Source organism: Peromyscus maniculatus, chromosome 3, assembly GCF_049852395.1.
Source record: "Peromyscus maniculatus bairdii isolate BWxNUB_F1_BW_parent chromosome 3, HU_Pman_BW_mat_3.1, whole genome shotgun sequence".
Taxonomy (NCBI): Eukaryota; Metazoa; Chordata; class Mammalia; order Rodentia; family Cricetidae; genus Peromyscus; species Peromyscus maniculatus.
The window spans coordinates 138650389-138671024 of record NC_134854.1 but is presented as its reverse complement, the minus strand read 5'-3'; the positions used below and the strand labels follow the sequence as shown (position 1 = coordinate 138671024).

Genomic DNA, 20636 nt, shown 5'->3' with positions numbered 1-20636 from the left:
TGGGGGTCCTGGAAGGAAGGCGGGGGCGGGGGGGGGCGGTGCAGCAAGTGAGAGGGGCAGAGGAGGTGGTATGGGGGCATGTGGAGGGTGTGGCTTGAGGAACCAGGAGAGGAGAGGGTCAAGGAAGGTGAGGTGCTGCCCACAGGGAGGGGTGGAGCCTGCTAAGCCGGTTCCCTGCGAATCAAGAAAAATGTAAGCATGTGGGGCGGAGGTGGGCAGGCACTGGGTTTCTTGGGCACCCACGCTGTTGGTGCTGCTCTCACAGTATGACTGGTGCTCCTGGATCCCCAATGCTCCTCCAACTATGCGGGCCCCACCGCCCACGGCCAAGGGTGTGGTGACCATCGAGCAGATCGTGGATACTCTACCAGACCGCGGCCGCTCATGCTGGCATCTAGGCGCAGTGTGGGCACTGAGCCAGTTCCAAGAAAATGAGGTGAGCATTGCTGGAGGTGCTGCAGGTCACTGCAGTTTCAACCAATCCTCCAGCCCAGGGCTTGGGGCTCAGGCTCTAGCTGGACACCTACCAGCCAAGAATCTTGACCTCTAAGGTGGAGCTGCTGGGGGGGGGAGGGCGGGGGCCTCACCCCAGGTCCTCAGCCTGGGTCTGAGCCCAGGGTGGGCTGGCAGTGGAGGGCACAGGCTCTGCTCCAAGTCATCAGAGAGGGGTGTGTGATACCACCCCCTAACTCACTCCCAGCTTTTGATAAATCTCTTCCATGTGGTTTCCTGGCTCCCTACGGGGAAAGTCAGAGCGCCCTGTGTCCCTTCCAGGTACTCATAGCTATGCTAACCAAGCGAAGTCTCGGCCGACGCAGCCCTGTGCCATGTTCAGTGCTGTTCCATTGGCCGAGTCTCTTCGGCCTGCCCCGGGCCTGCTAATGTGCTGCTTCTGGGCTCAGTAGGACCAGAGGAGCTGTTCCTAGGAGACTGACTTCTTGGTCAAAGGATGTCGAGTCTGACTTACCTTCTGCAAACTAAACCCCAGATCTCCCACTCCTTTCCAGCCACCGAACACTTTACAGACACTGGTGTCGGCAAGCAACTAGCATAGTCCTCCCCCCCCCCCACCACCACCACCACTTCCTGATGCCCAGGGCCTCGGCCCATCTCAAGCCTTAAAAGGAAGATGGGAAAGACAAAGGACAGGCCAGCAGGACCCTCAAGCCACACAACTTCCAGAGTTCAGACCTTCCAGGTTCCCCTGTGCTTTTCCTTGTCTTAAAAGCCACCTGGCTACAAGGAAGGACCTGCCTTTTAAAATCCAGCCCTGAGCCATTCATAGGGAAGAGGAGGTGGTGTTTGTATAACCTATTGCTTTTTTTACTGACACTGTGTTTGCATATTTATGATAGTGTGATGTGTGTATACATCGATACTGCTCAGTTATAGCATCTGTCATTTCCTTGTGTAACATTCAGAATCTTCTAGTTTAGAAATGCATACTACATGATTAACTATTTACCCTACTACGCTGTACAGCGTTACTCTACCCTCCTTTGAATTCACTAATCTGCCATTTTTCCTCCTGATAACTTCTTTGGGATTATGAAGCAAGTGTTTCTTTTTTAAACAAGGTTTCACTCTGTAGCCCTGCTGGCCTGGACCTCACACCATCTGCCTGCCTTTGCCTCCCAAGTGGTGAGACTGAAGGTGTGTGCCGCTGCCCCTGGTGAGATGGCAGTTTCTAATATCCCAAATGTGGCATCTGCATCTGCTTCTTTCACTCAACACAATGACCTCCAGGTTAATTTGTGTTCCAAAGACAGGATTTCATTTTGTATGGCCAAGTAGTACCCACTGTGTGTATATATGCGTCAATCCCAGCAGGTGGTAAAGGTCAAAGGTGATGAGAGTTGAGTAGATACCCCTTCTCCCAAAGGAAGCCTCGTTGGGTGGGACAAGGCCTAGCAGACTATATGGCACCATCTTAAACTGTCTTTGCATGTCTGCCCCTCAGCTGTTTCTGGGCATGTACCCAGAGGAGCACTTCATTGAGAAGCCAGTGAAAGAAGCCATGATCCGATTCCGCAAGAACCTGGAGGCTATCACCAGTGTGATCGCTGAGCGCAATAAGAACAAAAAGCTCCCCTACTACTACCTGTCACCAGACAGGATCCCCAACAGTGTAGCCATCTAATCCTGGCCTTCCCTGGCCCAGCATCTCTCCGGAAAGGCCAGTGGCTTTGCCAGCCAGACCCCAGCTTGCCTGGCAGGCTCAAGGTGGACCTTCAGGCAGCTGGTGCCTCTTCCTTCCAAGTTAGCAGTGCTGCTCCTGGGGCCGGCTGTTCGAGGATGGGGGGACATCACAAAGCTTCAGCACATGCTGCTTCTTCCTGTCTTTGGTGGAAGTATGTACACAGTACAGGGACCCCCGCCCAGCTCAGCACTTCCACCCTAAGTAGCACAGTGCAGCAGAGTAAGCGACACCTGTTCTGGTTGGGTCAGGGTTACCTTATTCTATGTATGCTTTGTCCAGTTGCTTGCGTGTAGTAGGTGCCTAAAGAAACTTCTTGAATGAAGAGTTTGTTATACAATAAAGTTCATTTAAAGCAGATGTCACTCCACATGCCATGTTCCAGCCACCCCCAAAATTCCCTGTTCTCCGAGCACCAATAAAAACCCAAAGTCTACTACCTCCCCCAGCTCCCGAGATCTTCCCCACCTCCACACCAACGGCCCCTTTCTAGTTTTGTGGACTCTATGGGTATTCCATATTAAACACACAAATTTGAATTTATGCTAAGATCCATATATGACTGAGAATATGTGGCATCTGTCTTTCTGTGTCTGGGTCATATCGTTCAGTATAGTGCTTCCCAGTTCTATCCATTTACCTGCATATTTATGTTTCTTGGTAGATGAACAAAACTCCATTATACATTTTTGGTGTCCATTCACCAGCTAAAGGACATCTTGGCTGTTCCCTAGATTCTGCTGTTACCACCACAAATGAATAGCCTTCCCCTAAAGAAAGGGAGCCCTGGAAGGACAGGGCAGCCACCTCATCTGTTCCTGTGCCCTGGGCTAGCACAGGCATCCATGTCTGCATCCCCCCTTCTCCTTCCAGCAGGGCTTCTGGCTGATGCTTGTCCTTGAGGCAGGTTTGTTGTGACTAAAGGAAGTAACCCAGACACCAAAGCAAATGCCACCCGGATCTTAGCATCTATTCAAATCGCCTTCTCCTCTCACCTTGGACGCCCCTCTCCCCACGGCCTCACTGTTCTTCACTCATGTGTGGACTGGAAAGGGCATCCTTGCTTCCCCACTGGAAAACACTCATCACCAAGTTCCTTTGTAAAGAAAAGCTTTATTGCTACCTTTAGACACCCCATGTACAGCACAAACGAATCCCCTGTACAGAGAATCATTCAAGCGGTAATACTGAGAAACAGTGAACACACACAAAAGGATTAAAAAATTAGACATTTAGATTACTAGAAATTGTCCAAGAAAAATTTAAAATGTGAAGTGCTTTTTAGAAACTACACTACACACACCAGTGTAAATTTGGTTTTTATTAACAATCAACTTTAAACATTGCATCTAAATGTGCACCAGTTACACACCTTCATCAATCACTTCCACACAAAGACAAATGCCCCATCTCCCTATGCTTTGGGCTTTTCCTGGGCTACAGATACAAGCTGTATTATTTCAAACCAGATTTGATGGGGTGGCATTTCAAATGTGCATATGCATCTAACCACACCCACAAGATTAGAGCTCTTCACCCTGCCCATCCAGTCTTTGGCCTCCTGTCTTTTAGACACCACCCAAGGCCTTGAACTGTTCCCTCCCCCACTGCCTGAGGTCTGCACATCTGGGTCCAGGTGGAGACACCCACAGGTTTGGAAACTAGGCCTACATGACTAAAGAGTGTGCTAAAGCCAGAAAGGAGAAAGAGAGAGACCTGGAGTAAGGAGAAAACTTTACAACATTTCCAGGAAATTCTTGCAATAAACTTGGGCATAACCCCACCTATTTATTTGTGGCAGCTGAAGTCAAAGGTGTGCCAATGGGTCCGTGACATATGGGGCAAAGGCAGGTTAGGGCTGGCTGTGACACCCTGAGACTATTTCCTTCTTCTGTATTTGACACACAAGCTTTTAAGCCCTTCTGGCCCTGAGGCGTCACCCTAGATCTGCTTGGTTCAGTCATACGCCATCTTCCCACTACATCCAGGCTCAAACTGAGGAGAAATGGGAGAGACAGATAACCCTGCAAAAGTATTCAGAAGGCCACCAGGCAAGGCCTAGGGGAGCCTGGGCAGACCCGGGGGCCCTGCCATCATGCTTCACAGCACATGCCTTGCTGGTCTCCTGCGCCAAGTCACCCACAGGTACAGCTGTTTGCTAGATCAGAGGACCTGTACGGAAAATGAGCAAGGGGTAGCTGGGAGGGGAAGAAGGATGAACGACAGATTTCATCCGAGTAGCCAGAGAAGAGATGGAGTTAGGCCTTCCTGAGGTGGAGAGAACAACATGAAAGCCATGGTCACCTTATCTGTGGGGTACAAGGCCCCTGGGACAGCTGTGCAGGACTACCCCCAATGAGGTACACTCCCCTCTCTACAGAAGCCTCAGCGGCTGGTTGGGACTCCATACTTAAAACAATCTCCATTTTCACGTGACTGCCCACCCACTGTTGGAGCATCTCACCAGGGACAGATGGACAAGACCGGGGACTCAGCTGTCAAACGGTATAGTCAGGACTCCCTGATGGACAGACAGTCTATAGTACCGGTGTCCCCAGCCTGAGGAGGTGTGTGAGTAATTGCACTTTGGGGCACAGTGAGCCCAGGGAGGCTTATGTGGTCAGGGAGAGAGAGCAGGCTAACCTAAGGGGTGGCCTGACTGGACAATGGCTGAAATCCCTGGCGAAACAGCTCCACGACTGAACCCCACGACCCTAGAGAGCAGACAAGGTGCTAACAGGACAAAACCCGCTCCTACGGCCTCCCAGCCTCCACTTGCCTCTGCAAATCAAACACAGGGCTTCTACTAGGAACCACAGAAGATTCATCTTCAGTTTCTTCAGTCTCTGAAGAAGAGAGGTAAAGCAGCAAAGCTCAGGACCCCAGGCACTGCCCTTCCCCCCTCAGGAGGCTCTGAAGCCCCTGTTACCAACAGCAGCTCTTGGGAGAGTACACTTCTGGGGCCCCTCTTGTCACATTGTGAGTTGACTATTGCCTGGCACTGTGACAATGGCCTTCAAGAAAAAAAAAATGTTCAGCAGACTTTTTAATGGGACAAAGGCCATTTAGTGGTGGTGATTTGGCTTTGTCTGTCTTGAGAAAAAACGGTGTAGGAGGTAACCCCAAAGACAGAATGGATCACATGTGGAGCTAAGGACCCTAAATGATGTCAGGTCTAGTTAAGGCAATGAGTGGATGTGGGCCAGCTCAGTGACGCAGTGGCCCATGGCAGTTGACTGCTCATGCCAAGGCCTCATTCCAGAGCTGGCCTGTTGACCTCCCAGCCCTCAGCACAGTGGGAAGCTGAGGTGGGTCACAGGGTTATCCACAGTGTGTGTCCACTCCATCTGGAGACTTCTGTCAGTCAAAGGAACATTTCCTAAATACTCAGCCTGAGTCAGATCCATTAGCTCTCAAAACCCTCCCGTTTCAATATGGACACAACAGAAATGGTATGGGTGGGCTTGTGAGGTAACAGGCTCAAAGACACAGAGTACGTCCTTAGCATCCATGGACTCCCATGGACTCTGGTAAGGAAAAATGTCTCAGACCTGTCTGTCTTGCTTGAAGTCACCAGTCTTTTTTGGACATGGAAAGGACATCCTACTATTCAGAATATATAAGGCAGAAATGGTTTCAAATCTATTTTGATGCAAAGAGAAAACGGGGCATTAAAGAGAACATGCCTAAATGTGACACTCTTTTCAGTGTCACACCCACTAGACACAGGAATTCCACAATAAAAACTTTCATAAAGTGCTGTTTGCTCAGTGAGTCACACCCCAGCGGACACAGGGCCCCGAGGCCTTATCTGCCCCAGAGCAATGTGGCAACATCAGCTGAGGAGGCAGGGGTCTGTGTGTGCGGGCACTGTTCCCTGCTCGCCTCCTAGCTCGTCAGAGAGAAGGGAGCCCTCCCACCAGCAGTAGCCTCTCTGTACCATGCTCTGTCCTCTGGGGAGCCTCTCCCCACCAGTCTCCCCCATGCTGCTCTGTCCCCTGGTCTAGCTTTGGACTTCCTTATTCTGCTCAAGACCAGGGGCTGGAACTCAGCCAGCTCCTCATCGTGGTTACTGGGGTCTCCCTTTCCCAGCCCACAGAGGACCTGGCGGAATGGGACCCAGCGGCAGTTGCTCCACAGGAATTCTAGGATATCCACACCAAGGAGGGTTGAGGAAAAGAGAGGCCACTCTAATAGTCGCCTGCCCAGTCTCTGCTATTCAACAACAGAAGGAAGGAACACAGTTGGCAGTCAACAAACTCCTTCAGCTCTTTGTGGACAGGGGGATGACACCCTCCACACCATCAGACGTTAATAATTTCTGCTCCAGTGTCTTCAGGCTCTGTGCAAGAAGAATTTGTGGTGGAATGACACATTCCATGTCCTTCTTTATTTTCAAGGGTGGGCTCGGTTAGTGCAGACTTTTCAAAAATATTCTTTTTACTTGTTTCTGGACAGTTTTGAACATAGATCACTCTGTTATAAGCCTTGAGTCTTTTCCATAACTGTAGGTACACCTTGCACTGAACATACATAAAAAGAAGTCCTCCAGTGAAGCCAATGGCCACAACTACCAGTTTAGTCCAGAAAGGCCACTCTAGGATCCCTGCAAGGGGGAAAGGGAGAGGACTCAGTTAGCCTATCAGGAGACTCGTTTATGTTTGTAACTAGGACACAGTTTCTGAACTCCACCACCAGTACGTAGATTGTTACTCATCAAATCCTCCCTCCCCAAAAGCAGGGCTCTCAGTGTGGTTTACCCTGCTCTCTCAGGGGTCTCAAGTTCCATCTCTTGTCATTGACTTTGAAGACACAGAAATATCCAAAGAGATGCTTAGTGTCTCCTCCTCGGTATTCACCCTTTACAAACCCAGGTGTTGGTGGCCCAAGAGAAATAGAGCTCTGAACCTCAGAACCTCAGGCCCTGGGACCTGTGTCCACAGCCCAGGCACTCACCTGTCACCTGACCCTGCTTGATTTCCTCTGCGGTTCGGTCAATGAGCACATACAAGGACCAGACCACACAGGTGATAGCAATGACATGGAACGTCACTGAGCACATGATCTTCCTGCGCTCACTGGCAGTCATCTGCAACTTCTCCCACTGAAAAAGACAGCACAGAGAGCATGAGGCTCAGACTTGGAGCAAAGGACCACAGTGGGAGTGACTGGTGCCCATGGTTATGATCGGCTTTCCTTCCCTCCCACTCCCAGGCCAGATCAATTTGCCCAAATACCCGAAACTACTTTAAACCACTTGGCTTCAACAAGGTAGCAAACACAGGCAACTTTCTGTGCAATGGAGAAGGTAGGACTGAGATGAGCAGTGATCTCCCATTAGCTAGTCTCTTATTCCTGTAAGCAGACGATGAAGAGCTCGACAAAGGAGTATGTGAGGTGAGACCCAGCTGCTGTGTGTTAACTGACATGGAGGAATGGAAGACTGATGACCCCACAACACACTAGGAATGAGTCACAGCTACGTTGTAAGATGAATAGCAGAAGGGTCTCACTCTTTGGTCCTCTGCTACTTTGGCAGCAACAGCTTGGAATCGATGCTCAAGAGTTCCTGGTACAAGCAGCCTCTGCCAGTGCCATCCCTCTAGGAGCTCATTAACCTACTCCAAACAGATTGGCCTTGTCATTTACTGGTTCCCAAAGCAAAAGAAAAGACATAAAAGTAGAGAGAAAGAACAAAGTGTAAACATTCTACATATCTTCTGCTAATGATGGCCACAGACTATCATGCTAACCCGAAAACAGAGCTTCATTGACGATCTATACTATCCAAGTGTTGCAGGATCATGTGACAGATTCACACAGAGTAGGTCCCAGGAGACTTTGACCAGGCCGAACCTGTTCTTGGGCAGTTTACACCTGCCTTCTCTAATACCCAAGTGCTTTCTGTCGGGGTTTTAGCAGTAGCAAGATCCCTGGGTTTCCCAACTGAAGCACAGTCAGCATCTTGGTGTCTTCTGTGCCTGGATTCTCCCTTTCCTAAAACGCCCACAGCTCAGCCTTTCACACCCCTAAAGTGCTCCCACTCACCGCCTCAGTGGATACTTTTCTCCATAGGCAATCTGACCCTATAGAGCCCTTTCACTTTGCCTGCAAATCTTACACATCTAGAACTTCCCCCAAAGCCAAACTATTTACAATGCCCTTCCTCCCATGAGATTGATCCACGAAGATCACTTCTTTGTCTGTGTGCTCCACTGCCAAGTAACTTATATAGTAATGCTTTTGGCACAGTAGGACTCTTGTTCTCCTTCCAAATGCGATCTTTTGTGCTGGGCACAGAAAGAGATATATGAAACTGACAAGGATGAACAGGCAGCTGGTGCCAGGAAGGTAGCAGTGACTTGGGCACCTCCTCATCCATGAACGTTTTCATCCGACAAATAATTAACAAACACAAACAAACTGACTGTGCTAAACTAGGTTGAGTGTTAGGGAGTGCATCCTAACTAGAAACACAAAACAGACAGTTAGTACATAGGAAGTGAAATGCTGAGCTTGTTGGTCAAAGGAGAGAAGATGTGAAGGAAAGAGAAGCATTATGAATGAAGGTCAGACCTGATACATCACTACTAAAAACAATGGTCTACAACATGAACTCCAGTCCCCAGATTTTTAAGGCAGTAAACCCAGGTGGCCAGGGTGTAGAGTCTGAAAGGATGACTCTCCCAGAGCGCCCCCTTATTACGTACTTTCCTCAACGGTTTCAGCTTGGTCTCCATGATGAACTCGTACTTGCAGAGTTCACAGCAGCGTGTATCCGAACTCTTGATCCACTGCTGCAGGCAAGCCTGATGCACAAAATGGAGGCTTCCTGTACAGTGGCAGGGGGTGATCAGAGGGTTCTCATCATCGCCTTCACAGTGGCAGATCCTATGGTGGAAACAGACTAGTCAGTGAAAGAAGGGCCGGGGCAGGGAAGGTGATGCTCTACCAGAAAGCCAACTCCTCCGCAAACTAAAAGAGTTCAGAGATGAACACCATAAAAGTGACTGTCAGCACAGAGACACACAAGCACAAATGAGACCAATCACGATTGGCTGAATGTCAGCTTACCATATCAGCAACATCAGGATGGCATTTGGCAACAGAAAGGGAAGAACAACACAAGAAATGACAAAAGAGGCATTTTTAGGGAAGACTTCAAACTTTAAAAGGTAAGATCTAGGCAACAATAAAGACACCTTCCAGAACACAAGACACTGGAGGAAGAACAAAACCCAAGTCAGCTCTCACCTCCACAACAGCACAGTGGCTTAAAAGGCTTACTCTCTATGAAGTCACACCCTCACCATCACATGCACAACAGCCACACTCTCGCCCTCTCTTGGAGATGGAGCAGAGACCACAGTATGTTATCTCCACTTAAAGCTCCAAATGGTTCTGTAACTCCATTTATCTTGGGGACTACTCACGGCGTTAAGTGAGAATTATTAAAGCAGCCATTATTTCCAAGGAAAAAACTTGGATTCAACTACTAACCTCCGTGAACTCGGGCTTTTGAAAACAGAGATCGTTCCAACAGCTGGGTAACAGGTAGAAACAGCTGTTCTGAGAGGGCGTGGCCCAAACCTGGCTAGACTGTTTTGTTACTCGTCTGAGAAATGGGTTTTCTGATCCAACCATAAGAAATGTAACAGCTGACACTGAGAAGGGGAGACCAAGGGAGGGAGAGGAATGGGGACGGATGAGCTCGAATTGGGTCTGGCAAGGACAGTGTGCAAGGAAGAGAGGTGGGAAGTAGAGTTAGGACCCAGGCAAGGGTAGGACACACTTAAGGTAAGAGCAAGGAAAGGAGGGAGTGTGGGAGGAAGAGAGGGAGGGAGGGAGAGAGGGTGGTGTGTGGGCAGGCGACTGGAGACAAGCCATTCACGGGGGCAAGCTAGAAAGCTGGAGGTACTAATCCCCTTCTTCCCACATATTTAGGCAAAGTCTACTTATTTTGCTGAGAGCAGTTGGTTTAATACGTGTAGTTTCTGCATCTTATGAAATTAGCTTCCCAATGGTATCACTGCCTGGAAAACAGAATTGCTCTCCAGCTGGCAATAGATGTCTTACTGCTTCACTTTGCAGAAACTTCATGTATTAAATCAAGGTAAGGTTATGAAGGTGTTAGCAGAGAGAGCCAGACTGTGGCTCCTGGCAAACCAACCTGCAGGCATCCCCTGAGGTGGACACAGGAGAGATAGGGGTGCATTTTTCAGAGAGCGGAGAAGGACAATCCAGGTCACTGTCCTTCTCTACTGAGCAGAGTGGCGCACGCAGGACCCTGCTCTTCAGTTTGGCAGATGATGTATCCTCAAAGACATCGTCATCTCCCATTTCATCAGAACAGAAGTCTGTGCTCCCTGCCAGCCAGCTGGAGGACTTGGCAGTATGTAGATGGCTGGCATGGCTCTCCAGCTCATGGAACCTATGCAGGCTGCTGGCACTTGAGCCACGGGAGAGTGAGAACAGGTACCGGAGCAGTCGCTGGCTTCTCAACCTGGTCTCACCATCAACTTTCTCCTCCAAAAGTGGGATGCGTAAGCTCCCCTTGCCAACTTCCCTCTTTGAGGCAGCTGAATGGTTGGTAGAGAGGGGTAAGACACAAGAGTGTTTGGAATGGTCGAGGGGTGGGCAGTGTTCTGCTCTTTTTTCTTTCTGATGGAGCCTGTTCTTTTTGAGAGATGGACCTTGAGGAAGTACCAGTTTCCCTTCAGAACAAGTTCTTTCCATATAGTCAAAGCTTTCCAAAGTATCCTGGGTCTTCTCACCCACATCACTTAGTGACTTTGAGAATCTGAGTGCTCTTCTGGCCTTAGTATTCTTAGCAGGCCTCAACGCTTGGTCCCAGTCTGAACCAAAGGGATTTCTCTTGGATGCCTGTAATGTGTCTTTACAGATAACTGTCACAGTGAGCCCTTGTGTCAGAGAACTCTGGCATGGAGGAGCTTTCAAGACAACAGCAGACTGCATGGGACTGTAGTAACAACACTCAGAAAACACTGCACTGGAACTGTATGCACAACAGTGGAATAAAGCACAGAGAGGAAAAACAAGTTTAAAGAGAGTAGACGTCCAAGTGGGGAAATGAGACTGGGTTCTAACTTGGTGAGCAAACAGCACATAAAACTGGGCTGTTTAGACCAAAGGTGGAATGATCAAGCAAATGGAAAACTGAGAATTCTGGCCGACCCAGGCCACGGAAGCATGTGAAGCAGAGGGTTACCTGCAGATGTCCTGGTTGGATGGTGTAACAGAAGCGCGAGAGAAGGAAGACACTGGAGCCGTCGTGGATGGAGGACTACTCCCAGCCTGCAAAGACACACCTTCAGTCAGTATTTATGAAGAAGCCGAGAGACCCAGACACACTGTCTCTTTGTGAATGGCAAAGGGTGGAAAATCAAATAATGTCTGCTATTTCCCACTGCTCTGAGAGGAGGATGCATTAGGTTCTTTGTTGTGTTTTGTTGAGACAGGGCCTCATTTTATAGCTTTGGCTGGCCTGAAACTCACTATATAGGCCAAGCTGCCCTGAACTCAGAGATCAGCCTGCCTCTGCCTCTGCCTCCTGAGGGCTGGGATTAAAGATGTGTACCACTATGCCTGGCTGGAACATGCATCAGAGATCTATACAAGTCTGAACTTCATCTGTGAAGAAAAATATAGCTAAGAGATAGTTTAAGACCACAGAATATCACTTCTAAGCTCTGAAGATCCAGCAGCTTCTCCCCACCCCCACAAACATATTTATAAATTTAATTACTTCCTGTGCAAGTCAGGAAACCAAGTCCTACAAGACACTCTTCCAATGTGAAGGACAACAGGCCAGCTGTCTTGCCTGCCAGCACTTGTCTTCACCTGGTCCCTGAAAACTATAGTGTGCAGACCACGACTGTTTATTATTGTGTCCAGTTTATGAGCTGCAGTTCTGTGGAGCCAGCAGCACAGAGTTTGCACCAACATTGACACAAACATGAGTTAACGCGCTTCACGACAGCAGTCAGGCAGCTACAGTGTTACTAGAAGAATGTTCCAGCTGTATTATGATCTTATGGGACCACTGCCATAACTTATTCAGTCCACTGCTGCTCAAACCATCACTGTGTGGCACACGCCTATGAGCACATCTGTGCCTCCTTACAACAGGGAGGCTGAGTGACAACCTGCTCTGTGAGACCCAACAAGCTGCAGAAAATAGAACCATGTTCCTTGAGTAAATTCCCATCACAGTTCACCTTACCTAGAGCCCACTCTGTGACTGCAGGCAGCTCCACCTTGGCCCATAAGTGACTGAGAACTAGCCTCACTTTCTGAGTGTACCCTAGTGCTGTGGGATGTCTTTCTGTATGCTGTGAATATGTGTTGCCCTGATTGGTTGATAAATAAAGCTGCATTGGCTTATGGCACGGCAGGATGGAGCGAGGTGGGAAAACCCAAGACAGATAGTGAGAGGAGAAAGGAGAGGGAGGAGACACTAGCTGCCGCCAGGAGAAGCAAGATGTAAAAGTACCGGTAAGCCACGGCCATGTGGCAACTTATAGATCAATAAAAATGGGTTGTTATAAGAGCTAGCTAGCAAGAAGCTTGCCATAAGCCACACAATTGGTAATTAATATTAAGCACCTGAGTAATTATTTTATAAGCAGCTGTGGGACTGCGCGGCCAAGTGCTACTGGAGAAACCTTCCGGCTACACCCTAGGAGGGATACTCTCATCTGGACACTCCACCAATGGGGCATCAACCATCCAAACAGCACTGCCACCTCCCAGAAAGAGCCCTCTGTCCCCTTCTGCCAAAGTTCAAGCATGCCTGGAAAGAAGTCTTACAGCACAAAATTAAACATCTCTAATCCAACTCAATCTTAAGAAACTTGACCCAGAAGATACATGTTAACATGATGTATGTATATACTGAAGTCACCAGTATCATTCAGTTAGCACATCTGAGTCCTCAAGTAATCTACACTGTCTAACTAAAAGTACATACAGACACTGGGCACTGTTCTAGTTAGTTTCTTTGTCAGTTTGACATAATCTCGAGTCACCTAGGAAGAGGGAACTTCAACTGGGAAAATGCTTTTATTACACTGGACTATAGGCAAGCCTGTGGGGACATTTTCTTAATTAATGAGTGCCAAAGAAGGGCCCAGACTACTGTGGGCAGTGCTACCGCTGGGCAAGGTAGCCCTGGGCTGTATAAGAGAGCAGGCTGAGCAAGTCGCCAGGAGCAAGCCAGTAAGCAATGTTCCTCTGTGGGTCTGCTTGAGTTCCTGCTCTAGGTTCCTGCTCTGCTTGAGTTCTTGCTTATGATGAACAGCAGACTGTCAGATGAGGTAAACCCTTTCCTCCCCAAATTGCATGGTTATGGTCTTTCTCGCAGCAATAGGAAGCAAATTAAGACAGGAACTGGTACCAGGATATGACCATGTTGTTTTGGGGAGGACTGTGAAAATGTTTGGAACTTTGGGATAGAAAAGCCATTAAGTACTCAGAAGTTAATGAGCTGCTGTGGGAACTCAGAAGATAAGAATGCCGAGACCAATTCAGAATATGGAGGCCTGGATTATATATTTTAGAGGGAAAGGCTATTCATAGGACACTTGGAGTTAGGAATCTGTGTTTTCTGGTCAGCCATGACAAAAGAATCAGCTGTGATCCACAAGAGACCAGAACCACTAAAGTGAAACTTTTGCTTTGCTGGGACAATTAATGGTGGGGCTAAAAAACCAGCAAGGATTAAAAGAAACCAGCATCACTGAGGTGAAAACTTCTGGAAAGCATTCTCTCATGATGAGCACACAGAGATGTGTGGTCCAGACATGGCCACTCAAACTAGCAGCTGAACTTAATAATGTATGGGAGTCTTCCAGATGGTACAGGTTTGGATGGCATGAAAGCTGCAAGGTTGAAGGGACTATGGACACAGCTGGCTTGGCACTGTAAATCCAGAGAGGCCAGTGATGAAAGTACAGCCTCAGTTGCAGTGGAGACTCCAGGATTGAAGGTGTCATGAAGAAAAGCTGCAGTTTGGCACCATGTGGCAGGTCAAGGTCCCAAAGAGAGGCCAGGAGGCCTTTGGTGAAGAGGCAGCCTGTGGAGATCACAGCATATTGGAAATACCAGGACAGTGGATGACTAACAAGGATAGCAGCAGGTCTGGAGGGCAGCTAGCACAAGCCTATGAGACAAGCTGCATGTGCTGATGATGGTGGAGCCAGAGAAGTAGAGCAGTCCAAAGTCCTTTGGAGCCCAAAAGATTGTGAGTTCCAGATGTCAGACATTGGGCTACTTTTACATATGTATTTGGGTTTTGCTTCAATGGGTATTTTAAAAAGACTTTGGATATTTTCAAGAGACAATTCTTAATGTGTTTGAATATTTAAAGGCATGGGACTTTTAAAATTATATACTATGCTTTATATTGTGATGGTAACATGGTATCTTGGGGATAAAAAGGAAAGGAAAGGTTATAGCTTAATAGTGATGCACTTGTAAATCAAGTTAACGAGGAGTCAATTGTGCTGGTTAGTTTTTTGTCATCTGGACCCAGCTAGAGTCATGTGAAAAGAAGGAATAACAATTGAGAAAATACCTTCATCAGACTGGCCTCTAATCAAGTATGGGGGCTTTTTTTGATTAGTGATTGATACAAGAGGGCCCAGACCATTGTGAGAAGAGCCATCCCTGGGCAGGTAGCCATAGGCTGTATAAGAAAGCAGGCTGAGCAATCCTTGAGAGAACAAGCCAATAAAAATGTTTCTCCATGATTCTGCTTGAGCTCCTGCCTCCAGGTTTCTGCCCTGCTTGAAGAGTCCAGACTTCCTTTCATAAGGGACAGTATGCTGTAAGACAAAGTAAACCTTTTCGTCCCCCAAGTTGCTTTTGGTCATGGTGTTTTTCACAGCAACATTAACAAACTAAGACAAGCATATTCTTTAAACATACTAATAGATAGAGTTTTTAAAAATCTAAAGTTTAATTTATTTGGAAATACGGTAATAACAAGCAGCCTCTGTTACTTGTCAAGATTTTCCCTGAAATAAAGTGAGAAAGGGGTCTCAGGACATAGGCGGACAATACACCTTCACCTCTCCACCTCATGTCACATGGGCCTATCTACAAGCACCATCCTTCTCTTTTCCCAGTGTCTTCAATCCACAGCAGCCACCAAAGGCTCCATCCACCCTTTGGAAGCTCCTCCTGCCGTGAGTTAAGCACACAGGTCTCTGGTACCTAAGCTTTACTGCCAATCACACAGAGGCAGACTGAGACCTGTCATAAAATGCCCACACTCTCACAATCACTGCTATTCTCTGCTTTCTAGTCCCCAGATCATTCTGAGACTGAAAACCTTCATAAGCCAGCTCTGTTTAGCTGACACAGAAAAAGCCAACACCATATCATGAAGGTACAGTACGTAAGAGAGAAGTCATCACTTACCCACCCCCTTGAAAACTTGGGGGAATGTCCACATGTATTCACACCCTCCTTGCTATGCAGTAACCTCCTCTTCTATGTTGTGGGTCACTCAGTGGCACTGACGTATGGAAGAAAGCCCCCACTCCACAAGGGATGGAAGACAGAGGGAATGACCTAGTTAGTTGCTCCTGTTATCTTAGAAAGACAGGATTCTCATGGAACCAAATTCACTCTGCTGGATTGTGAAAAGACTGTATTGTGGAGGAGATGACGCCTAATCTGGAAAATTGTATTCAACCAGGAGCCGTGTCCTGGGAAGAAGTGGGTTTCATTCAGGAAGCTGAAGTCAAGAGAAAACACCCATCACTCCTCTCACCTCCAAATACTGCATGTCAAAAGGGTATAATGGGGAATGACTCTATGTATATACAGAGTAAGGGCATGAGGCAAAGCCAGGAGGCAGGAGGATGGAGCCTGAGCGCAAACAAAGCCTCAATCAAGGAGGAAGCAATAGACTGGTCATACACTGTGAGACCCACGAAGTACTCCCTACATAATCCCTGTCCCAGGTGCATCACAGAGAACTCACAAAGTGGTGTGTGTACTGGCAGCAAGAACAGCAAGACAGTGGCTGTAGCCTGAGATAGGAAAGGCACGAAAGTAAAGCTGAAGTCCAATGTTTATTCAGGAAACAAGACTGGTCCTCTACTAATGGGCGGGCCTGCCTCGACTTCATCCTCAACAATCTCATGAAAAATATTACAAGGTACTCTCAGGAGGTAATACCCAAACCCCAACAAGCTTTCAAATGACAAAGACAAAAGTGCCTGCTCTTAGTAGATCACAAAGCTTTAAGAAAAAATTAAAAGCTACTTAGTTGTTATACACAAATGACTTTAGTAAACAGTTATCCCTCCAATAAAAACAAGAAAATCAGCAAGGTGTGGGCACGTGTTTGGAAACTGAAAACCAATCTACACACACATCAGTTACCAAAATGCCCTTAAGTGCTCACAGCATCCACTGCGGCCATGTACACAGCCTGAGCCGGCCTCTCTATTCCAAGGCAGCTGTGACAAACGACAATGGGAGTGCATCTCAGGGCTTCCACAGCCCACAGGGTGGGACACACTGGGGCACAGTGTTTTAGAAATCCTGTTTATCAGAGTACCTTTTAATTTGTGCTTCCTTCTCAGGAAGTTGCTAAAGGTTACTGTCCTCCCACTACAAACTAAAAGGTAGTGATTTGTTGCTAACCAACAGCTCAGCAGGCCTGACTTCATAAAGCAGACCCAGCTTCACTGGGTGTCTGTAGTCACTGAGATTATGTCTCAGAAAACTTTCAGTTTAGTGAAATTACTCTGTGAAAGCCAATGCTTCACTGTCAGAGGCTCCTTTCTATAAATAAACACCCAGCTGTATCCAACCTAAACAGTGAGCTACAATTAAAGAAGAGGCCACTCTGGCTGCTCTGACACACACACATCATGGCTATTGCTGGAAGGCTGTGCCAAGAACCAGCCTTCGCAAGAGCAATAACTAGTCTGGCCGTTAACAAGTGAATAGACACAATATAGAATTCATGGGGAGAATGCATAACAAAGAACTACTGAATACAAAAGTATTTCTATTACAAATGACTCAATGCTGCCTAGCAAGGGGCACTAACAATGAATTCTCTTCTTTCCTGGCTTGTTGGTGCCTAGTTATGTGGACAGCAGTATGTCTCCAGTACAATGAGAGCCATAGGGCACCACACTGGAAGAAGAAATGCTGCAGCAGAAATGCTTTCTCAAGAAGTCTCCACAGCTAGACTCTCCATAAAAATAACACATATTTATAATACAGAACTCCAAAGGCAACAACTTCTGAGCAAAGACGTCTTCATAGCTCCAGAAACTAAAGTCATGACCATATAAAGGTTCAAAATCATCAGTGATGGATTTGGTCAAAGGCTGTGTGTGTGTGTGTGTGTGTGTGTGTGTGTGTGTATCACTCAGAAGGACTTTCACTACTGTAGCTTCCTTTAAATAGTTATGTTTTCACTACCAAGAATAATTCTTACAGAGTTTTGGGTGGTGGCAGAAGAGGCTTTGGACTCCAAAGTCCTCACTGTGCTCTGGGACCACTCCACAGAGCAGACCACCAGAGATTAGTCATTTAAACATCAGGTCAGTCAACAGTCAAGTTCAAGGGCCTGACTTCCATTCCTAGAGCCTATCAGTTTGGTGGGAGGGAGCTTGGCATTATGGTGCCCTCTTCTAATCCCACTACTGGAGAGAAGGAAACGGATGGATCCTGAGGCTCCCTGGCAAGTCCCAGGCTAGTGAGAGACCCTGTCTCAAAAAACAAGATGAACAGCTCCTAAGATGCAACACCCAAGGCCGTCCTCTGCTCCCCCCACAAAATGCACACTCATATGCACTTGTACACATGTGAGTGTACACACACACTAAATTAATTATTATCAAGTCAAGCCACAGGCCTGCTGCAGAGATCAAGTAAACCCAGAGGTGTGGTGGTATTGTGTTCCCCAAAATATTGTGTACCCTAATAAACTTATCTGGGGTCAGAGAACAGAAAAGCCACTAGATACTTAGGATAGGAAGTGGTAGCACACACCTTTAATCCTAGCATTCCAGAGGCAGAAATCCATGTGTTCAAGGATACAAACCAAGCATGGTGACTCACGCCTTTAATCCCAGAAAGTGAGCCTTTGATGTGATGGCAGAAAGCAGAAAGGTATATAAGGAGTGAGGACCAGAAACTAGAAGCATTTGGCTGGTTAAGCTTTTAAGTTTTGAGCAGCACAGTTCAGCTGAGAGCCATTCGGATATGAGGACACAGAGGCTTCCAGTCTGAGGAAACAAGATCAGCTGAAAAGTTGGCCAGGTGAGGTTAGCTGGGGCTTGTTCTGTCTCTCTGATCTTCCAGTGTTCACTCCAATACTTGGCTCTGGGTTTGTTTTATTAATAAGAACTTTTTTTTTTAAGATTTATTTATTTATTATGTATACAGAAGAGGGTGCCAGATCTCATTACAGATGGTTGTGAGCCACCATGTGGGTGCTGGGAATTGAACTCAGGACCTCTGGAAGAGCAGCTGGTGCTCTTAACCCCTGAGCCATCTCTCCAGCCCTATTAATAAGAACTTTTAAGACTCCTGCTACACAGAGGGGAGGCAGGAAGGTCACACACAGCATGCAGTGTTTGCTAGAAATCATCTGTGCAGACTTGCAATTGATGACTCACACAGTGAGTCCACAGGTTCCACCTCTGCTAAGACCGACCCCTTCCCACAGTACAGCCAGCTGCACTCCTCAGGTGGAGAGAGAGCTTCTGTTCAGGCTACTTGTCTTGCCAGCCTTAGTTCAAGAGGCACACAACTTCCAGATTAAACCACAGGCAGAAAATGATGCCAATGAGAACACAGGACATTCCACTAGATCTGCTACTCCAAAGCCAGATGAGTTTGAAGGTGTTTTTTTGTTTGTTCATTTTTTGTTTTTGTCTGTTTGTTTGTTTTGCTTTGCTTTGTTTTTTGAGACAGGGTTTCTCTGTGTAGCTTTGTGCCTTTCCTGGAACTCACTATGTAGACCAGGCTGGCCTTGAACTCACAGAGATCCACCTGGCTCTGCCTCCCAAGCACTGGGATTAAAGGTGTGTGCCACCACCAACCGGCGAAATCAGCCATTTTTTTTTTTTTTTTTTTGATTTTTTTTTGAGACAGGGTTTCTCTGTGTAGCTTTGCGCCTTTTCCTGGAACTCACTTGGTAGCCCAGGCTGGCCTCGAACTCACAGAGATCCGCCTGGCTCTGCCTCCCGAGTGCTGGGATTAAAGGCGTGCGCCACCACCGCCCGGCGAAATCAGCCATTTTTAAAGTTCATATCTCCCTCTCCCTAAAACACATACATGACTGAAAAGATTCCATTATGTATCTGCTGTGGGATGGTTTGTATGTCAAATGTGTTGCTCTGATTGGTCAATAAATAAAACACTGATTGGCCAGTGGCCAGGCAGGAAGTATAGGCGGGACTAACAGCGAGGAGAATTGAGAGAACAGGAAGGCGGAAGGAGACACTGTCAGCCACCGCCATGACAAGCAGCATGTGAAGATACTGGTAAGCTACAAGCCACGTCGCAAGGAATAGATTTATAGAAGTGGATTAATTTAAGATGTAAGAACTAGATAGCTAGAAGCCTGAGCCATTAGGCCAAACAGTTTAAATAATATAAGCGTCTGTGTGTTTATTTTATAAGTGGGCTGTCGGACTGCCGGGGCTTGGCGGGATCTGGAGAAAAAACTCCAGCTACATGTATCTATGCCAGCTTCTGTTTATCCATTCCTCTACCAACAGACACCTAAGATTGGCCCCACAATTTAGCCACCATGAATAAGACTGCAATAAATATTGATGTGCAAGTATCTATGTGATCTGTTAAATTAAGCACCTTCAGGAGAGTACCCAGGAGCATTAGGCTGGGTCATATGGTAGACTTATCATTAGTAACTTTCATACTGACTTCCATAGTGACTGGACTAGTTTACACTCCTACTAGCACTGTACAGGGTTCTAGCTTGTCCACAGCTTACAAAGCATGTGCTATTATCTTTTCTTTTAAAAAAATTGGCTTTAATTATATGTGTCTGTTTGTACATGAGTGCAGTGCCTTAGTGGCCAGAAAAGGGTACTGGATCCCCTTGGGATGGGAGTTACAGGTAGTTGAAAGCTGCTCAATGTGAGTACTGGGAACAGAACTCCAGACCTCAGGAAGAGCAGTGGGCTTCTATCTGCCTCTAGTTTTAATCCATTGATCCACAAGTCCTGTGCTACTGTCAGGCTGCTTTTGTTACTATGTATAGTCTAGCTTGAAGACAGATACAGTGGTGCTTCCTTCTAACATTGCTCAGGACCTTTTGTGCTTCCATATGAATTTTAAGATTTTGTTTCTATTTCTGTGAAGAATTCTATTGGAATTTTCTTAGGGAATGCATTGAGTCTATAGATTGCTCATA

General features: G+C 47.2%; 2 protein-coding genes across 8 annotated transcripts in view; one reads left to right on the top strand and one right to left on the bottom strand.

Moving 5' to 3' along the window:
• Positions 1–2557, top strand: part of Alox5 (arachidonate 5-lipoxygenase) — a 52341-nt gene extending 49784 nt beyond the window's left edge. Inside the window, exons 13-14 of the mRNA XM_006978536.4 lie at positions 266–436; positions 1961–2557. Coding sequence (XP_006978598.1) covers positions 266–436; positions 1961–2140 — 351 coding nt within the window. The 3' untranslated portion in view covers positions 2141–2557. The remainder of the gene's footprint in view (positions 1–265; positions 437–1960) is intronic.
• Positions 2558–3290: 733 nt separating this feature from the next.
• Positions 3291–20636, bottom strand: part of Marchf8 (membrane associated ring-CH-type finger 8) — a 114452-nt gene continuing 97106 nt past the window's right edge. For 6 of the 7 annotated variants that reach the window (XM_076567681.1, XM_076567680.1, XM_076567683.1 and 3 more), the window contains 5 exons: positions 11427–11512; positions 10368–11213; positions 8908–9088; positions 7154–7301; positions 3291–6803 (listed from right to left, as the gene is read on the bottom strand). In XM_076567681.1, the coding sequence (XP_076423796.1) occupies positions 6502–6803; positions 7154–7301; positions 8908–9088; positions 10368–11213; positions 11427–11512 (1563 nt within the window). In that variant the 3' untranslated portion in view covers positions 3291–6501. The remainder of the gene's footprint in view (positions 6804–7153; positions 7302–8907; positions 9089–10367; positions 11214–11426; positions 11513–20636) is intronic. The other variant, XM_076567684.1, reaches the window with a different exon arrangement.